General features: G+C 45.6%; 1 protein-coding gene across 4 annotated transcripts; it reads left to right on the top strand.

Moving 5' to 3' along the window:
* The first annotated feature begins 1,047 nt into the window (after positions 1-1,047).
* Positions 1,048-16,567, top strand: LOC135390620 (uncharacterized). Of its 4 annotated transcripts, none has more exons than XM_064620389.1 (10): positions 1,049-1,381; positions 2,478-2,609; positions 3,866-3,950; positions 5,549-5,641; positions 5,751-5,801; positions 10,095-10,150; positions 14,002-14,080; positions 14,150-14,278; positions 15,316-15,393; positions 16,420-16,567. In XM_064620389.1, exons 2-10 carry the CDS (start codon positions 2,518-2,520, stop codon positions 16,549-16,551), a joined length of 795 nt encoding a protein of 264 aa, XP_064476459.1. In that variant the 5' UTR covers positions 1,049-1,381; positions 2,478-2,517; the 3' UTR covers positions 16,552-16,567. The 4 variants fall into 4 exon arrangements, with proteins under 4 accessions (XP_064476461.1, XP_064476459.1, XP_064476460.1 ...); XM_064620390.1 differs by having other exon boundaries at positions 1,049-1,391; positions 2,488-2,609; XM_064620388.1 differs by having other exon boundaries at positions 1,049-1,391.
* Positions 16,568-18,981: the final 2,414 nt, after the last annotated feature.

The following is an 18,981-nucleotide window of genomic DNA, read 5'->3' as shown; positions in this document are numbered from 1 at the left end:
CCTTCACAAGGAACTTGATTCTGCGTCGCTGTTCCACAGCTAGAGACACAGTGCTCTCCGCCATGATAATTGCCACTGCTGCACGTTACGCTGACCCGAGAAGGATCTCACTTCGTCCTCGGAAAGTTTTATTCAATCATGTTTACTCACTGATTTTTTGCTCGAGCAAAAGTCTCGATAAACCTTAAACGACCCTTGTAGTACATGGAACAGAGAAACAGAGAACAGAATTAGTTAAGACATTAGAACATTACTTCTCACCTCTGCGGGTACACAAGCGAGCGACACTTCGGTTTGTTACGAGACCGTCAACAACGGGTGATGTCACAATGAGTAACTGTTCCTACGTTTCTGGAAAGTCTTCAGGACGACCAATTGGAAACCTCAGACTCAACAGATGATGATAATGATTATGACGTATAACGGAAGTAAAAATGATGTTGTGAAAGTACATGAGAGAGACACGTGTACTGTATGTCTGGCAAACGTCAAGCAACTCGTTCTCTCGCATTACCGCAGGTTCTTTCCTCGGATATCCTTGAGATATGATACGCAGCTGTCGGTCAACGAAAGCACTCGTATAGGTCGTAAAGACGCATATTTATATTGTCCATTGTGCCGACGATGGCTGTCAGACCTTCAGCTCTTGAAGAGAGTTGGCTTCCTTGAATGGCATTCTGTTTCACGGGGCCACAAAGGCGGCAGACAGGTTATATACCCACTGCAACGATAGATCCTGGAAAGCTAAGTCCAATAAAGGCCCTTCCAGGAGCAGTAAGGATAACGTATAAGTTATAAGGATAACATATGCCGTTTATTCGTTTGGCAGGAACACTCCCGACCTCTTCAAAAATTTCACGTCGTCCTGTGTCGTCATATATGGTCGCCATTCATTCATACGAGTGGGGGGGAAGGCTTACATTTTATGTTTGCGTTCCAACAAAATGCGCTCACTGTTCGAAATCGGCTCATAAACCGAGCTCGGGGAAAATACGAGGCAGATGTCTTGTTCCACGCCGTACCGTTCATAAAGCGAGGCAATTCGTGAGCCGAGTCCTTACTTTATTTTTACGCCTGCGCGCGACAGCAACACGGCACAGTTCTTTAAGCCGAACTCTGTGAAAAGGGTTTTGCCATCAGGTTAAAGCCGATGCCGGCCACGCAATACGTCGAGTGACGTCACGGCATTGAAACAAACAGACGACATCGGCGCAAGACCTCAGAGCTTCAAACCAGCTGTGCTTATCGTCGGCATTTCTACTGCACTCGTTTGAGGCGGCTTTACTCGAGCAGCGGTACGGGTTCGCTCGTCTCATACGAGTGAACTGCTTTCCTTTTACGGGAGTCCTCGTCCTTCAAATTAAGGGAATACAAAGTCAAGGTATGCTACGGTATGTATTCATGCGCACGTTTCCTCGTGATTTTGTTACACAGTTTCGCTATTGTATATAGTGTGCATGCGGTTTATGATTTGATTCCCTCGTATAGTTCGACACGTAAGGGCTGTGTTGTGAAGAATGCGGGGATTTTATAATGTACGTCGGTACGTTGCCGACCTTTTTTCTGTAAGACGATGCGGGGAAGTATGTTGTTACATTAACCCCGCCTACGTGCCTCTATATGGTTACAGTGAACCCTCGTTAATATGACCCCCGATAATCTGACATACCTGCTTTACGACCATACACCTGGGGAACAATGCAGTGAAAGCTCCGCAAATCCCTCTCGTTAATATGACAATTCCGCATTATGACCAAAATTTTCGGGAACGACCATGGTCATAATAACGGGTGTTCACTGTATATGTCTTCATCAGCTCGCTCGCCTTATTTCTCTGTTCGAAATTACATTTTGCCGTATATACTCCCTGCGGGAATTTCAACCGTAAATGAGGTCTGTAAACGTTGTCGGGTAAAGTCCCATTACTGCCTATTATATATTTGCCGGTAACTCCCGAATGCATAAATACCGCGCAATATCATTCCAAAAATTACAACTGAAAAACAGAGTTTTATTGTGTTTGGACATTCCCAACTGTATTTACTTTCTGAATAACAAGCAGACACGCCGTTTGGATGCCGTTTCCTTTTCTTTTGTCTTCGAGCAAATATCCCCGCCCCCTCGCAAAAAAAGAAAAAAAAAAGCCATACCCCTAGATGCAACATGCAATAAAGGATTTTGCGTTCCTCTGAATTCTCAATCTCCCGTACTGTACAACATCAAAATATGAAGAAAAACTCTGCGACGTTCCGAGGAAGAGATAAATCATAGTAATGAGGGCAGCGACAACTGTACCGAACCTGGATAGCCGAAATTACCATCTCAGTGTCAATAAAACGTCCCGGCAGCTGCGGCAGTGTCACGTTTTGAGGATATCGCTTATCGTTAAGAGCCTTTACTCCCTGACACAAGTCGTTGCGGCATCGGGAAACGGAAGAGACCGATAATGATAAACTACATATCCGTCCTTTCTTAAGAAACTTACAGTAGACAGGCTGCGTCTGAAGAGGAAGAGCAATGGCAGGAATGCTCCTCATCCCTCTGGTGGTGTTGGTGTGTGTGAACTGCGTCCACTCCGGTGAAAGGACAGAGCGGGTTAACATTAATGGGTAAGCTACGCATTTTGAAATAATTAAAGTCATTGGAAATTGTCGATGAGAGGCGATGAGAGGGCAACAAGGGAGAATGTATATATATCAGTGATGGCCACTAACTACTTCTACAGTAGTTTAACTATAACTACTAACTACTTCGCGATGGAGTAGTTTAACTAGTAGTTCAACTACTTTTGAGGGGAGGTAGTTAAAACTACTTCCTTAACTACTGCAATGTATTTTAACTACATCTATAACTACTTAACGTTGTCCATCAACACCAATTCCATTCTATAGTGTTCTTGGACACCTGAACATGAATCAAAAGCAGTGATAAAAGTGAAGATTTAGTACACATGCACGACACAATTGCTCTGCACCTCCGTTCTCATCAAACAAGTAGCTCAAGGTAAAAGTCGGAAGCACAATCGTGCCGTAAAGCTTGCGGCAAAATCGGAAGTAGTTAGCGCCTGGAATAACCTTACTGTAGTTAACTACTCGAAATAGTAGTTTAACTAGTAGTTGCCACAACATTTCTGCAAGTAGTTGATAACTACTTTTTAACTACAATCAGGTAGTTTAACTACATGTAGTTAACTACTGGCCATCACTGATATATATGATAGTAAAAGGAGGGACAAGGAAGGACACACAACGTCTCAAACACCGCTAAGGACAATGTTCAGCAGAGTCGATAAAGGCAACATGGGGACAGACAGGGAACGTCGGACAGCAAAACAGTTTATTTCTACAACATCACGCTTTAATAAGCTCGAAAACAGGGCGGTCTGGTACCTCGTTCTAAAATCGAAAAAATCCCCCAGTCCTTTATATAATGAACCCTCGTTAATATGACCCCCGATAATCTGACATATACGCGATTTACGACCATACTCCTGGGGAACAATGCAGTGAAACCTCTGCAGATCCCCCCGTTAATATGACAATTCCGCATTATGACCAAAATTTTCGGGAACGACCATGGTCATAATAACGAGGGTTCACTGTATAATGAACCCTCGTTAATATGACCCCCGATAATCTGACATATACGCGCTTTACGACCATACTCCTGGGGCACAATGCAGTGAAACCTCTGCAAATACCCCCGTTAATATGACAATTCCGCATTATGACCAAAATTTTCGGGAACGACCATGGTCATAATAATGGGGGTTCACTGTACTTGTGTCCGTCCGGAAGCACGAACTGTTCTTGGTTGGCGTTTCAACGCGCATTCATCGTTTCATTATTTAATCTGTTACTGACAGAACGGGAGAGGTGCCCGACAGTCTTCATGACCCCGTGCACGGAGTCCAGATGGGAGTCAGCAATGATATGTGCGACAACGGAAAGGTACGACCACCGTTCCCTAGAGAGATTTCAGGTCGCCAGATAATGCTGATCGTGCGCGATGGTCACCTTACTCACGATAAGCCTGCTTCTCTATCTCTCTCTCTCTCTCTTTCTTTTACTGTCCATCTTGGGGCTCTTTTCTCTAAGGATGAGGTTCTTTTGGGGTACTTTGGGATACTTTTGTTACATGAGGGAAAGGGGGTAGCGCGTCCCGGGTCGACTTCACAGGGAACCGTACCGGCATTTGTCGTACATCAGCGTTTGAGGAAAAACGATGTTAAACCCCTCCACATGCCGCTATGAACAAGGATTTTGAACGATACTACACCCAACATCGATAAGACGATAACCCATTCGAATTGTTCTGCCCCACTCATATTGGGGCAGAAGCATTTCGAGGGAGATCATAAAGGTTGGCGGAGAGAGTGGAGAGAATAGAATTCTTCTGCGGTTGGAATTTTTCTGTGGAGCTTGGAAGTGCAGAATATTTTTGCGACAAACGTACCTGTCGTATGTGCGTAGCTAAAAATGGAGACCGCGTACGTAAATTCTACGCCTAAATTTCTTTCTGGCTACGTGCGGGTCATTCTAACCCGCAAGTGGAATATGGCCACAGGATGGCCCAACCACGACCTACTAGATTGTAACGACCATATCATAATCGGCAAACCCCTATGAGGAGCCCGTCCGCACAATCCGCTAGGGGCGCTACTCATCGGCCCGCGAGATCTGCATCACGATTGGACGATGGAAATTGGAATTCTGAACGCCCACACTCTTAAAAATGAACTTCACCACATCGCACGCTCCTAGCCAACCATAAGCCCGATTGACATCGTGCTCTCCCCTGATTTGTTGAAAACGGGAGGCGTACACCTTTTAATGACACTTATGCAGAAATGTTAATTGTCACAAAAAGGCGTACGCCCCGCGTTTTCCACAAATCAAGAGTGATAGAGGTATCACTCTGTACAATGGTTGGCCTTCAGCGTGCTATGTGGTGAAGCTTTGTTTTAAGAGTGCAGAAGCGTACACTCTTAAAAATGAATTTCACCGCATAGCACGCTCTTAGCCAACCATTATCTCGAATGATATCGTTATCTGCCCTGATTTGTTGAAAACACGGGGCGTACGCCTTTTCTGTGACAATTATGAACAGCATAAGTGTCACAGAAATGGCGTACGCCCCCCGTTTTCAACAAATCAGGGCAGATAACGATATCATTCGAGATAATGGTTGGCCAGGAGCGTGCTATGAGGTGAAGTTCATTTTTAAGAGTGTACGTACGACTACTGTAGCAGACGACAGCAATAGCTCCTATGGAGACACGTACAATGATGATGGTAATCAACCAGTGAATGAAACATCTTCCGTGGAATATTCCACCGCTTGTACAGAAATACTAAGGTAAGCTGAAGTACAAAGTATTGTAGAAGTTGAGGAAGCAGTAACAGGGACCATGAGTAGCGCCACCGCTAGCTTCCAAGTGCGGCGCTGGGAAGGGATGCTGTGACATGGTCGCTATAATCTAGTAGGTCGTGGGCCCAACACAAACAATGCACACTGAACATTTCACCAGAATGAACAACGGTTACAGGATTATCTCTACGTCGACTACAACGGATCCAAAAGGGAGTACACCTGCAATCCTAAAATCGGGACGATGATGAAACTAAAAAGAATCTCACACGTGAGTTGGTTCATCCTTTACATTCGCATTATGCGCGACTGGAGCTCCATCTTGACGCTACGTACAAAGTTCATTTCATTTCACTTAACTAACCATTCTGTTGCCTTAGAAACCGGAGCCATCGCGGAAGATAATCTACAAAATTGATAAATCCTACATGGTAAGTTACCAGGAAAAACAGTCTGTTGTCGACCCCCACTTTCATATATAGTAACGCATTTCATTATGTGACATTTCAGTTTCAATTTCATTGTTATGCGCGCAACAGTAAGAAAGTTTGATTGATTGATTGGAACAAGTGGAAAGCGCAGTAAGAATAGGGCTATAAGACGGCGTTTGCCACGCATATGCTCTATTTTCTAGGTGTAGCGTGCCGAAATCTCGCAGTAGCCACTAGCCAGTCCCGAGTGTTCTGGGACTATAACATCTCCACTTTTTTTTTTTTTTTCCAATCAATCAGTCAATCTAGCAGGATTGGAACCTGTACTCTGAGTGTTATCAGTAGAGATAAACCGGCAGCCATATTTGAAGCCACCCTGGATGGCGCCATGTTGTCCTCACCTTGCCTTGTTTGCAAATGGCGGATGTTAGGGCTTCATGCCGTAAGCGTCTTTGCGCGCGCACGCTTCGAAATTCCGTTGCGTTTATTGGTTCCGTAATGCAGCCAACAATTTTTTCCCAATCCTACGGAAGACATACTACCATAGTCACATGATCAAACAGTGTGATAGCGAGATGTACGAATAAGACCACCCGAGAAATCATTGAGGCCGAAGGATAGCGGAATTTGGCACGTCGTATGTCAGCATCCCGTCTTTGGCGCGCTATCTGATAAGGAACCGGCTTTTTGGCGAATTCAGCTGATTGTTTTCGCAGCAGAAAAAAGGTTGCCCTGGAGCGTGCATCGCTTCCACCCAACTTGCGGTGCGCCCTCGCGTTTCATTGGACCTTCGGTTCGCTCTTCGTTCGTTTTTTCCTTGACAGAAGGAGTGCGAGGGAGAAAGGAGAGGATCGCCTACTGGCATCAAAGCTTGGAGCCTCGCCAAGGCTGTTGCGCACTATATTCCCTGTCTATCTCGTTGGTTATAGACCTCTCCCTGTCTGTAAACAGATGACGTCATAGTGTTCGACAGCGCCACCAATTTGGTAGTGTGGTATTACGCTCGAAGCTAGTGGCGAACAAGGTCGCGCCCGAAAGCCACGGTCTTGAGGGGATTACGATGTTCCCTGGAAGGGACGCGACCTTTGGTCCTAGTTTTCTTTCAATGCGAGACAGCGAACAAGTGCCCATTCGTGGAACCCGGCCCTCTCCTTTCGATTTGTTTCGGTTTGAGTCTGTCTACCAACGTCATGATGACGTTTCTCGGGTAGAGGTCCATTAGTGAGTTTTAGTGCATCGTACGCTACCGCCTTTACGTACGTAAGAGATGGCGTTTATGGTTTTGCGCACACGCAAACTATAAATAGAGCTTCGCGCAGTGCGCAGAAAAACCAACGCTATCCCTTACGTACGCAAAGACGATAGCGGACGATGCGCTAAAGCTCACTATTATAAGGAAGGGATCTTGCGCTCTGCTGCATGACGTGATAACGCCTGTAAAAGATGATGATGAGATGAAGATGAAGAGAGATGCTCCTTCGATTCCAATTATTAGGAGAAAAGTAATAAAGAAGCGAAGGAAGCGCTTCAGTCACTCCCCCCCCCCTTTTTTTAATGAAGCTGGACTACTAGAATGCACCATCCGAAGTGATTCATTCGACACACATGCATAAAGATATCAGAATTCGGTTTTAAAAAACGCGACGGTGGCAATGCCCGCAACGAAGCCTCTCGGGTCACTTTGACGTCATTACGGTACAGCCCGCTAACTGGTTTGGAGCGGCTGCACACGGAGAGGACTGGGAGAGAAACAAAAAGTAAAAATTTAAAAAAAATGCGGAAAGCGTCGGCCTGATTGGAGCGCTGTCTCTCTTGTAACCGTAATGACGTGGCCAGTGACATTTTTCCTCCTCCTCCTCGTTTCTCCCTGTAGAGCGAGTTGAGCGGGAACGCGCGAGTCCGTGTTCGGGTGTGTGCCCAGGCAGCACACTATCCTGGTCCGTTATTGTCGGGCCACTGGAACTACCGGTGCTATATAGGACCACGTTTACCATTACTCTTCAACTGATCGTTGCTGCGTGGGAGCGTTGGTCCAAGGTTGCCATCAACCGGTCAATATTCGCAGATCACTGGAAATATGGTCGCCATATAGCCATGAAACACGCGATATTGGCTGAATATGGGCAATGTGGTCTACATATAGCCGAGGAGCAAACCATATCAGAAAGCGGGCAATGCAGTCCGAATATAGCCGGTGTCCAAACAACATTGCCTCAAAGTGGGCAATTTGGTGTACGTAGAGCCGCCGACCAAATATTGGATTCAACTGAGCAATATGGTGTACATATAGCCGTCGACCAAGTAACATTGTATGAAGGTATATGATCTACATATTGCCGTCGACCAAATAATATTCCATGCAACTACATGGGCAATATCGTCTGCATATAGCCGTAGAACAAACAATATCCCAGGCAGCACACAATATTGGGCCCATATTGGCTGAGCAATGGCGACACAGTCCAATATGGGACCCGTTTTGCCATGACTTTCCCCATATTGGCTCAAACTTGGCAATATGGGCCCATATGGCGAAGTTTGAGCCAAGATGGGAAAATATCGGCAATATGGGCCCCATGTTGCCATGTGCGCCCCACATTAGCTGAAAATGCGGAAAATGGGACATGGGACAATGCCAATGGAATGCCATAGCAGCGGAATAAAACGAACCGACTCAGAACGTGTACTAGTCGTTTCAGTGAAATTGCGCGTCTTTCCAGTCGTAACGCGCATGCGCGACACTCGGATCGGTCTTTTCATTCGAGCGAAAATGTCGCTGGTTATAGTCTCTAATGACAATGGAAGCTGCAGGCCAAGTAAAAAAACGTAATGTCTGATAGATAGGGATATCCGTTCTGAAACGCTACGTGTCTTGAAGTTACTGCAGATGCAGTGATGCTGAGGCGTCCGTCACCGTCACGAAACAGTTTCGCTCCTTTGTACTTTAGGAGCGGGTTGTAAGTTTTGGGGTCATGTACTACTGAGATCCCAATGAAGGCTTCTGAGGGACGTTTGGCATTGGCAGTTCCGTGGGACAGCCTGCCTAGCATTAGTTCATCCTGGCCTTCATGTTAAGGGCGAGGGCAGTGCTATTTTTTAAGTGTGATGTGGGCAAGTTTTCGCTTGTCCCATCCTACAGTTGGCAATGCGGCTACCTGGAACCTAGTTTTAAAAGCCGTGTCTTCGCCTTTTTTTCCCCTTTTTTTCGGAATAGCAAGCCGGCTCTTTGCCTGGCTAACCTTTCCTTTCTTTTTTTCTTAATAAACATATCCCCCCCCCCGTGTCTTCGTACCACCTGTAATTACGCCACCCACTCAATAAATTTTCCCCCCACACACATGTAACCTTGAGCAAGGCGAGCAGTTGGCAATAAGACGGGCACTGCACCTGTTCTTCGTTTTAGAGTAATGTAGTATTGTATTTATAACGCGATGTAACGTCGACCAGTTAGATCTGTACGAAGGAAACACGGAAGAAGTAATATTACTTTTAGTGGTGGAGGATATTATACCGGGTAATGCATAATTATTACACAGACTCATCGTCGGTATTATCACGGCGTGAAAAATGGGCTTGCAAATATAGGCAGGCCATATCGGTCTAATGGGGAGGCTGGTTGCACTTTTCAGGTGGCGCCAATATTGGCAGCCCATATGGGGTCCATATTGGCGAACCCGGTAGCCAACACTGGGCCAATATTAGTGTGCTGCCGCATTCAAATGGAATAGTGGCATGACACCTTCAGGCGCGTAACGAAAGCAATATCGGCTGCGGAACTGCTGACGGGCGATTCCAGACAACCGTTGTCTCGAGCACTGCCTCGATTGGGCCTATGAATTAGCATTTACCCAGTATGGTACCAATGTCAGGCAAATATTGAGCTGCTGCCTGGACAATATGGGGTGTAAATTGGCAATACTGAAGCTGAATATCGGCTGCCAATATTTAGCCTTGCTTGGGCAGGGTTGCAGTTGTAAAATTGGGCCAACATTGGGAATCCGAGATAGCCTATATTTGTCCAGTCTGGGACCCATGCACATTGGGGTGCTGCCTGGGTGTGTGTGTCTTTTTTTTTTATTGCATAATTTTCTTTATGTGCGTCAGTTGCAAAGGCAAGCCACATCCTTTTATAATGCGTCAGAAACAGACTATTTGTTGGGTGGCTTTCTGGCCTCCTTTAAAGTCACGTGCCCTCGAGAACCAATAGAAATGGCTCTGGTTCATCCGATGTGAGATCTTGTTTGTATCTCGCCGTTTATGTAGAATTATTTTTTTTCGTCGCGTGCCTTTCAGCCTCGTCATTATTGCATGTACGAACGGATTATCTACGACACCATACTGCCCACGCAGTAAGTCTTTATATTTTCATTCATTCTGAGATTCAGCAGATGCAGTCACAATGAAACTTGAGCGACATTTCTAGCGAATAATGCGTCCGCCATCGCATATAATAACGTTGCACGGAAGTGTTTGCATTGCACTTGATGGCCGAGCTGGAACGCGAGAAAAAAAAAAAAAAAGCCGCAACTGAAACCTCACCGACCGATATGCGTGTTACGAGCGTAGCCATAAAAGTCGTGAGTTTCGAATCGGTCACATTCATTTGTTGAGAGTGATTTGAACTTGTGTGTCACTACGAGGAATAACAACAATAAATACAATGATGATGATGATGAATGGGAAAATTCGCCCACTGGATTGTGGCCCACTATACCTCAATGGCGACGGGAGTACATGAGGTGTAATACCCCTGTCACACGGGCATTTTCGATCCTGCTCGACCGAACCTGCTTGAACCCAATGCAGATCGGATGGTGCTACACGGCCGCTTCCAAGCAGGATCGAACTTTGATCCTGCTTGACTCAAGACAGTTCCCACAACAGGATTGAGAATTTCAAGGCGGCTCGACGGCCGCCATTTGCATCCTCGACCCCGGTGAACTGTCATAACTTAAGACGGACATGCGCGCGAAGCTACAAATGATGTTTACATCGGTATACGATAAATTACCACTAATATCGCTGTTATATAGGAAACGCGAAATTAATGAGTTCCGTTTATTCATTTGCACAGGTCAACCATTCAATGCGCACTGAAAGTGGCCGTGTAGCAGCGTCAAAACTCGAGCGTGCTCGGGAAGTTCGATGCAGATCGGATTCGAGAAGGATCGAAATGCCCGTGTGGCAGGGGTATAAAATGATGATGACGGGATAAGAGGGGGCGAGACGGTATATATAGCGAGGCCGCACATCGGGATTAAAGGACGTGAAGGGGTCGTGCAGATAATCCAGGAGAATCTACAGGGACGTGAGTCCAGTGCCCAAGGGCTGTAGCCAAAGTGAAGCGATTGGCTTCAGTCGGCCTCGCTGGAAATGTCGCTTCCACGCTGTTTCTAAAAATGACAAATCATTTAGATGCTTGTAGATATAGTGCTCTACAGTAGTGAAGGGCTTTGCTGATCCTTATTCCCATCATTTGTGAACGTTCCTTTCGTTGTGTAGTTGCACGCGGCCCGAACAAACTCTGTCGCACGCGTGGACAGTTTTCGATTATCATTGAAAGCGATCTTGGGCACGCTTGGGTGGTGCGCATGTTCAGTCATCATTGGAGACTGGCCACCCGTGCAGTGGGATTGTCATTAGCTGGAAATGGCATTCAATTTCCCGTGTGACAGAGGTATGACACCCCTGTCAGACGGGCACATATATACGACCGGTCACGGTTACGGTCACGGCCGTAAATGCATACTGTCATTAACTTTCACTGTCACTTGTAGATAGCTTTTAACTGCCATGCTCGCTTGCTATCGTCATCCCCCTCTCTCTTATCCTGGTCAATCAATCAATCAATCATCGCTCATACCTGTAGATAGGTTTTAACTACCACACTCTCTCTCACATCATCTTTCCCATAATCGTCTCCGACACACTCAGCATAGTTTTGGCGCTCTATGGCCTTTGTTGCCTTTGTGCCATTAAACACATAATCAATCAATCAATCAATCATTAACTTTCTGCCAGACGGTCAGCAATAAGGCCTTTGCGACAAAACTGAGGTAGAAGGGCACCGGCATTCCATCGAAACTGCCCAAGCCTCGTCACCAAGCACACAATAAACGGGATTTAGAACATTTAATTCAATTCGAAATAGAATGCTTTTTACCCGACGTAATGTTGTCATCTCTTTTTTTTTTCCTGTTTTTCTGGCGTTTTTGCACTTTGCTTCGCTTTTTATCTCATCTGTACAAGTGTTACGCTTGTAGTCACACCCTCGAACCACTGCACGCGGCATCGCACCGTGTCGTCTGCATCGAAAACGTCGGACGCCACTCAAAAAAATATCCAAAGCATTTAAAAGCAAATATAGTTTGCTGTTGTATTTTGAAAATACAAACAAAACGTTGTTTTCGTGTACTTTCAGTAAGAAAAAGCGTGATTACGCTACATTATACATTCAACGTTCACAAACATTTGTTCATCGACGTGGACATCGCACCGTGTCGTCTGCATCCAAAAAGTCGGACGCCACTCAAAAAAAATATCCGAAGCATTTAAAAGCAAATATAGTTTGCTGTTGTATTTTTGAAAATACAAACAAAACATTGTTTTCGTGTACTTTCAGTAAGAAAAAGCGTGATTACGCTACATTACATTCAACGTTCACAAACATTTGTTCATCGACGTGGACATCGCACCGTGTCGTCTGCATCCAAAAAGTCGGACGCCACTCAAAAAAAATATCCGAAGCATTTAAAAGCAAATATAGTTTGCTGTTGTATTTTTGAAAATACAAACAAAACATTGTTTTCGTGTACTTTCAGTAAGAAAAAGCGTGATGACGCTACATTACATTCAACGTTCACAAACATTTGTTCATCGACGTGGACATCATCGACAAAATGCCTTGCAGCTCCCCAGAGCTTAAGGCCGTATGTAACTTACGGCCATTTCTTAATGCCGTAACTTTAAGGGCCGTATATGTGTCCGTCTAACAGAGGTATAAGACTCGTTGGTGCCGAAGACTGGGAGGTGGAGGGTTCGAATCCTACCTGCGGCTGTGCTGCTCATGTTTTCCCTGGATTTTCCCGAGACTTTCCAGGCGAATGTTGTCACAGTTTCTCCTGAAGTCGGCCCACGATACATGTTAACCCCCTGTCTCCCACTCCTTCCTGCTGTCCTCTCCCTCCATCTGCCCACGTCTTTATACGCCGCTCATAGCAACCGTTGCTTCGCGGCGCTAACGCGGAACTAAAAAGAAAAGAGGTATAAGAACGGGGCTTTGTTTGTCCTTGCACTCTCATTACACGTTTGCTCGTCTGTCTGCATGTTCATCTGTACACGACTGTCTCCGTAATCAACGACCATATAAAGAACAAGAACGCCGATAATTCTGACTGCCCTAATTCCGCCGACCATCTTATTCTACGAATCGATTATATAGACATTCAATCGAATGAGACGAGACACAGTGAAATGTGTTGTTTCAGCCAAGTTCTTTCTAAGCTCTTTATCTTTACTTCTTTCTCTTTATCTTTACTTCACAAACTTTACTATGACCTGCCTGGTTTGCGTGGTGAACTTCTACCTCCGCCCACTTACATTTCATCTCGGATTGATCATCAACATAAGATAGGCCTAACGTCATACCACACCAACACGTGCCTGCAGTCTTTCGTCCCCCGCACATCTGCTGAGTGGAACCACCTTCCTAGTGACATCATACACATTCGCGATCACTTCCGATTTCGCTCTGCATTATGTTCCTTTTTTTTTTTGACTCACAATAACACCACTTAGTGTCATATCAACCTGTACATCTTAATATAAGCTCTCACAACTCACGGGCTTTTGTATTATACACTTCATCATCAATTTGTTACATTTTAACTTAGCATCTTGATTTACTGACCTTTGTTCACTGTTATTTATTACTGTTTTGTATTTTCTTTTCCCACTCCCCTCTGTAATGCCCAACGGGCCTTGAGGGTAAGATAAATAAATAAATAAAATAAATAAAGCGATTTGTTCGCTGACCACGCTTATTTCTTCCTTTTCCTTAATTTGTTTTGTGTATATCGTGAGCTCTAATTAACGCTCCCTGGACTAGCCAGTCCCCGAGTGTTTTGGGACTAACATGTTTCCAGTTTTTTTTTTTCTTCTTCTTCTTTCCAATTAACCAATCGCCGCTAATGTTTCTCAGCGAAGGACACAGACCTCTGTGGCCAGTGTTCGGAGAATACCAGTATGTCCCTCAACAACGGTGGCTCCATTCTATTGAGGTACCAATTTTTTCTCGATGCAGCGTTAGGGGAAATTACATGTTTTAAGGCGTTAATTTTCTCTCGTAGCACGGAGCAACGGTAATGCTTTATCACCCGTGCACTCCGAAAGCGGAAGTTCGAAAACTTCGATCCCTGGTGAAAAAGTGCGTCTGGAAACACATCATATCGCCGTACAGAAAATTGACGTTGGGCCGCGTAAGTCCTCGATGTGCACTCTCAAAGCACTTTGTGCTAGGATAGTTATTGTCCGCTAGGACAGCGAATAGACAAATGTCGCCATGAACACGTACGGACGTAGACAAAGTAGGAGGAGAATGCGAGTACTGTGGGCTTTCAGCTGCGCCCACACTCTTAAAATGAACTTCACCGCATAGCACGGTCTTAGCCAAGAGGAGGGAGGCGTACGCAGTTTTTGTGACATTTATGCTGTTCATAATTGTCACAAAAAAGGCGTACGCCTCCAGTTTTCAACAAATCCGGTCAGATAACTAGATCATTTGAGATGATGGTTGGCTAGGAGCGTGCTTTGCGGTGAAGTTCATTTTTAAGAGTGCATTGTCTGCTATACACTCTAAAAACAGCACTTCACCGCATAGCACGCTGTGCGCCGACCTTTGCCACGAATGATACACTCTTAGAAATGAACTTCACCGCATAGCACGCTCCTATCCAACCATTATCTCGAATGATATAGTTGTCTGCCCTGATTTGTTGAAAACGGGAGGCGCACGCCTTTTTTGTGACAATTATGAACAATTTTGTGACACAGTAAGTGTCACAAAAAAGGCGTACACCTCCCGTTTTCAACAAATCGGGGCAGACAACTATATCATTCGAGATAATGGTTGGATAGGAGCGTGCTATGCGGTGAAGTTCATTTCTAAGAGTGTAGGGTTACCGCTTCTGACTCGAAGAGAGAGAGGGGGCGTACGCCTTTTTGTGACAATTTTCGTATATCCAAATTGCCACAAAAAGGCGTACGCCCCCCTCTCTCCTCGAATCAAAAGCGATAACCCTACCATTCGCGGCAATGGTTGGCGCACAGCGTGCTATGCGATGAAGTTCTGTTTTTAGAGTGTGTAACATGTAGTCTGTTCTTCCAGCAGTCTTTACGAAGAAACTCATTGGTCGCAGCATGTACCGACCCAGGAAATTTCTGTGCATGAAGTAAATCATTAAATCATTAGACACGCTTTCCTATTCTTTTTCTTTTCTCTCTTTTTTTTTTTCAGCCCCTGGCACTCGTAGCTTGGGGTATCAGCTACGAAATGAGCACCGTGGATGAACGTGATGTTGTCAGGTTCATCAGGGTAAGCTTAAATGCTGTACTTTCTTTCTCTATATACCGAAGAATATGCGAAAATGTCGTCACATGGCACGGACGTCACACGATTCGTTACGTCGGAGTAACGTCGTTATACCTGAACGACGTCTTTGCGTATATAATGCCGATGTGGACGACCAAAGGCCATAATAAAACTTATCCGGCTCCTCCATCTCCGCCGGCGCAGAGGCAGCCGCAGTACAGGTCACGTATACTTTCGAGAACCAATAGGAATAATGGCTACCGTTCCTCGCGACGCCCAAGTTTCTCGAATAATTTCGATCGATCAATCAATTTATTTACCCCCTAAATACCCTGAGAGGGGCAGGTATCGAGCGAATAACAAACAAACACAAAAGGACACAAACCTTGATAAAAGATAAGCAAGAAAAAAACGAGCTATAGCACAGATCAAGCGTAAGCAAAAGCAACGGCGAGCAAAAAGAAGAAAAAAAAAAGCAAAAATTCAGTGAGTTTCTAATGAAATCGTAAGTAATGTTTAATATGGAGTTGCGAAAGGCTGGGACGGTCAGTGATGGTCGCAATAGTACCAGATGGGATAGGGGATGTTCCATTCGGTGGACGTTTTAGGAAAGAATGAATTAGAGAAGGAAGAGGTGTTACCTTTAAGACAAGCCACTATAAATTTATAATCGAGACCCGCGAACACAGGTAAAAATAAATAAATAAATACATAATAATAATAATAAATAATTAATAATAATAATGTGTTGTTCATCATGTGACGAACCACCATGTGAGAGAGTCACTACCCCAGAGGGCGCAACTGGCAGCGGCGGCATTTGAACAACAGCTTATTTGAAGATGATGACTGGGATGGAATGAAGATGAATGCATTGAAACTCGCGGGCTTACTTATATACGATATCTGAATGGAATGCGTGTGAACCAGCGTGAAAGTTATGCGAACTTCGTGCAAAAGCTCTTTTAGCAGCGAACAACTCGATCCGCAAATGAATCGCTTAATTCTGGATTCTTTTTATTATTTCAGAGACACGCCTTAAAAGGTCCCGAGGGCACACTGAATAGAGACGGTCAATACGACTACATGCTCCTGAAAAAGTCCGAAATTCCAAAAGGATCAGACAGAGATGACAAAAACATTTGTCCGTTTTTTAAATAAATGACCATAAAGTGTATTTTTGAGCGCGTTGCTCGTTCCTACGGCTTTCTTTTTTCTTGTTTGAAACACTTGGCATAATATAGGAAAACATCCTGCTCCTGGAAAGCTCCTGCCGAAGATAGTGTCCTGTCTATTAAAATGTTAGAGGGAACCTATACCTACTTGACTCACTCGCTAGAACCTGTAGTCTTAGGCCACATAAATGGGCGGTCTCGATGTAAACTCTTTCGGTGAAACAGTTAAGAAATGCATATGGGAAAATGCGCCTGTTCTGGGAAACTCAAGGGGACATACAGGTGGCGGGGGTGGAGAGCACCCCTATTATACGCTGGTCAGTGCTTTTGGCAGTGTAAGCACGACGATGATTAATATTTTTATGGCACAGCAGCGACGAAGGCAATAATGCAGTGTAAACAGCTTGTCCTCGATGTCCTCCACAGTTGGCGTAGCTGCAAGGCGATTAAGGTCGATCAATACTCCTCCGAGGTTACGATACATATTTCTGGATATATTTAGGATATATTTCAAATAAAAGATCTCCTCGAGCTCCATTCGCCACCTATAGGACACAGATTTTTCGGGTATCTCCTCATTGTACGACCCGCATAGATCCCAGGATGCAGCACGACACGTCTCGCGGTGCAATCTGGGAGTTGCGTTCCCAGGAGCTTCGCCGTCCGCATGTGTCTTCCGCAGACCTTTCGCAAGAATTATTTTCTGAGCGGAGACGTAGCGGCGTAAGATTTATTTCCAAGTGGCACAGAAAGGAATTACAATTCTGTTCAGATTTACGACACATTCAATCGAGTTAGCCTCGGAAACGTCAACGGAAGAAGAAAACACACCGGGCAAGGTAAGCACGCGTACACCGCGACGATTCGGTTTCACGTTTGCCTGTACGATACAATATATCGTGCTCGGTAAAGAACACGATGCTGTGCAACGTGGAGGATCGCCTGGAACCAGGCTGTGCCATGTACGGCAACCTCTTAGTGCCGTGAAGACATAACGTACAAGACAACGCATTTGATGTTACAATATCACGCCAAACATCAATTCGCATCAAATAGAAATGAAATTCCTCGAAAGTATATGTTCACAGGCGATATGGCTTAGCCCAGAACATCATGTGCGAAAGAACGTATTTCCCTCGATTCTCGCAGGCTCTCTTGTTACGCACAACACATGGCACTACTGGTTTTGCAACTCGAGTGGTGCACAAACAAGAAATCGCACTCAATCGAATTATTTATTGTTTGTGCGCACTCATTAACTAAACGAACATCCACGTCCGCGTTAGGAACAGTGCAAACGATCGTGTACCAACAAGCTTCTTCCGAAAATGCACAACCAACAGCGAAACTCCGGAATGGCTCTGCTCGAGATACTAACTTCAAAACAAAGCCACTCACCACTCCATAACAATTGACTTTTTTCACAACGGATGACCTTGAGGCGCCGGAGAGGGTTATCTTCGTTTTCACTAGATGGCGCAGTTTGGGGACGACAGAAGTGGGGACCAGTGGAGAGACCGCACAAACAGCGCGAGCTCGTCGGTCCTAGAGCCACTAAATTGAGAGCAGAGTAGCGACACTGAGCTGAGCCACACCAGCGAACGAGCCCGCCATCTTGAGTCATGCGGGGCTGCGTCGCCTAGTAATGGGACGCCAATCTCCATCTTCTCCGGCGGATAACAATGCGTGGTCGAGCTAGAGTCACTAAATAGGGAGCAGGGTAGCGACACGGCGACACTGAGCCACGCCGGCGAGCAAGACCGCCATCTTGGGTCCTGCGCGGCTGCGTCGCAGAGCAATGGGACGCCAACTCCACCTCCTCCGCCGGAGAGCTGCGCGCAGTCGAGCCAGCTCGAAACCGCGGAAACCGGTTTTGGATGGAGAGGACCCAACATGAACGGCGCGTTCTTGGAAGGAGAAACCACGTGACACGGTCGGACAAATGAATGACACCGAACGCGGGCTCTGTCGCGGAAAAGGAATGCGATACTCTGTACCCCTATTTAGTGACTCTAGGTCGAGCTAGCTCGCAACCCAGGAAACAGGTTCTGGACGGAGGTGACTCAAGATGGAGGCGAGTTCTCGGAAGGAGAAATCACGTGACACGATCGGCCCAATCGCGGACTCCGAACGGCGGCTCCGGCGCGGAAAAGGCATACGATACTCTGTACCCCTATTTAGTGACTCTAGTCGGTACCACTCCCGACCGGTTTTGGTCCTTTGTGGTACCCACGTGGATTTGTTTTGACGCGCTCCGAGTGTGGTTCGTTGGAGAGCCGCTAGGATAAGACGCGTACGTGAAAAAGGGACATTATGAAATTAGTTATCCTTAATTATCCATTATTATCATTAATTTAGTCCGCACTCATACAAAAAGAACTTGGCCGCGTGGCACCCTCTTAGACAACCACTATCC

The sequence above is a fragment of the Ornithodoros turicata genome, chromosome 4 (genome assembly GCF_037126465.1).
Source record: "Ornithodoros turicata isolate Travis chromosome 4, ASM3712646v1, whole genome shotgun sequence".
Taxonomy (NCBI): domain Eukaryota; kingdom Metazoa; phylum Arthropoda; class Arachnida; order Ixodida; family Argasidae; genus Ornithodoros; species Ornithodoros turicata.
This window is presented reverse-complemented; position numbering and strand designations above follow the sequence as displayed.

Excerpts from the sequence above, each read along its gene's own strand:
- LOC135390620 (XM_064620389.1), top strand. The coding sequence starts at position 2,518 with ATGGCAGGAATGCTCCTCATCCCTCTGGTGGTGTTGGTGTGTGTGAAC. Across the intron at positions 14,279-15,315 it reads GAAAATTGACGTTGGGCCGC|CCCCTGGCACTCGTAGCTTG; the intron begins GTAAGTCCTCGA and ends TTTTTTTTTCAG. Across the intron at positions 15,394-16,419 it reads ATGTTGTCAGGTTCATCAGG|AGACACGCCTTAAAAGGTCC; the intron begins GTAAGCTTAAAT and ends TTATTATTTCAG.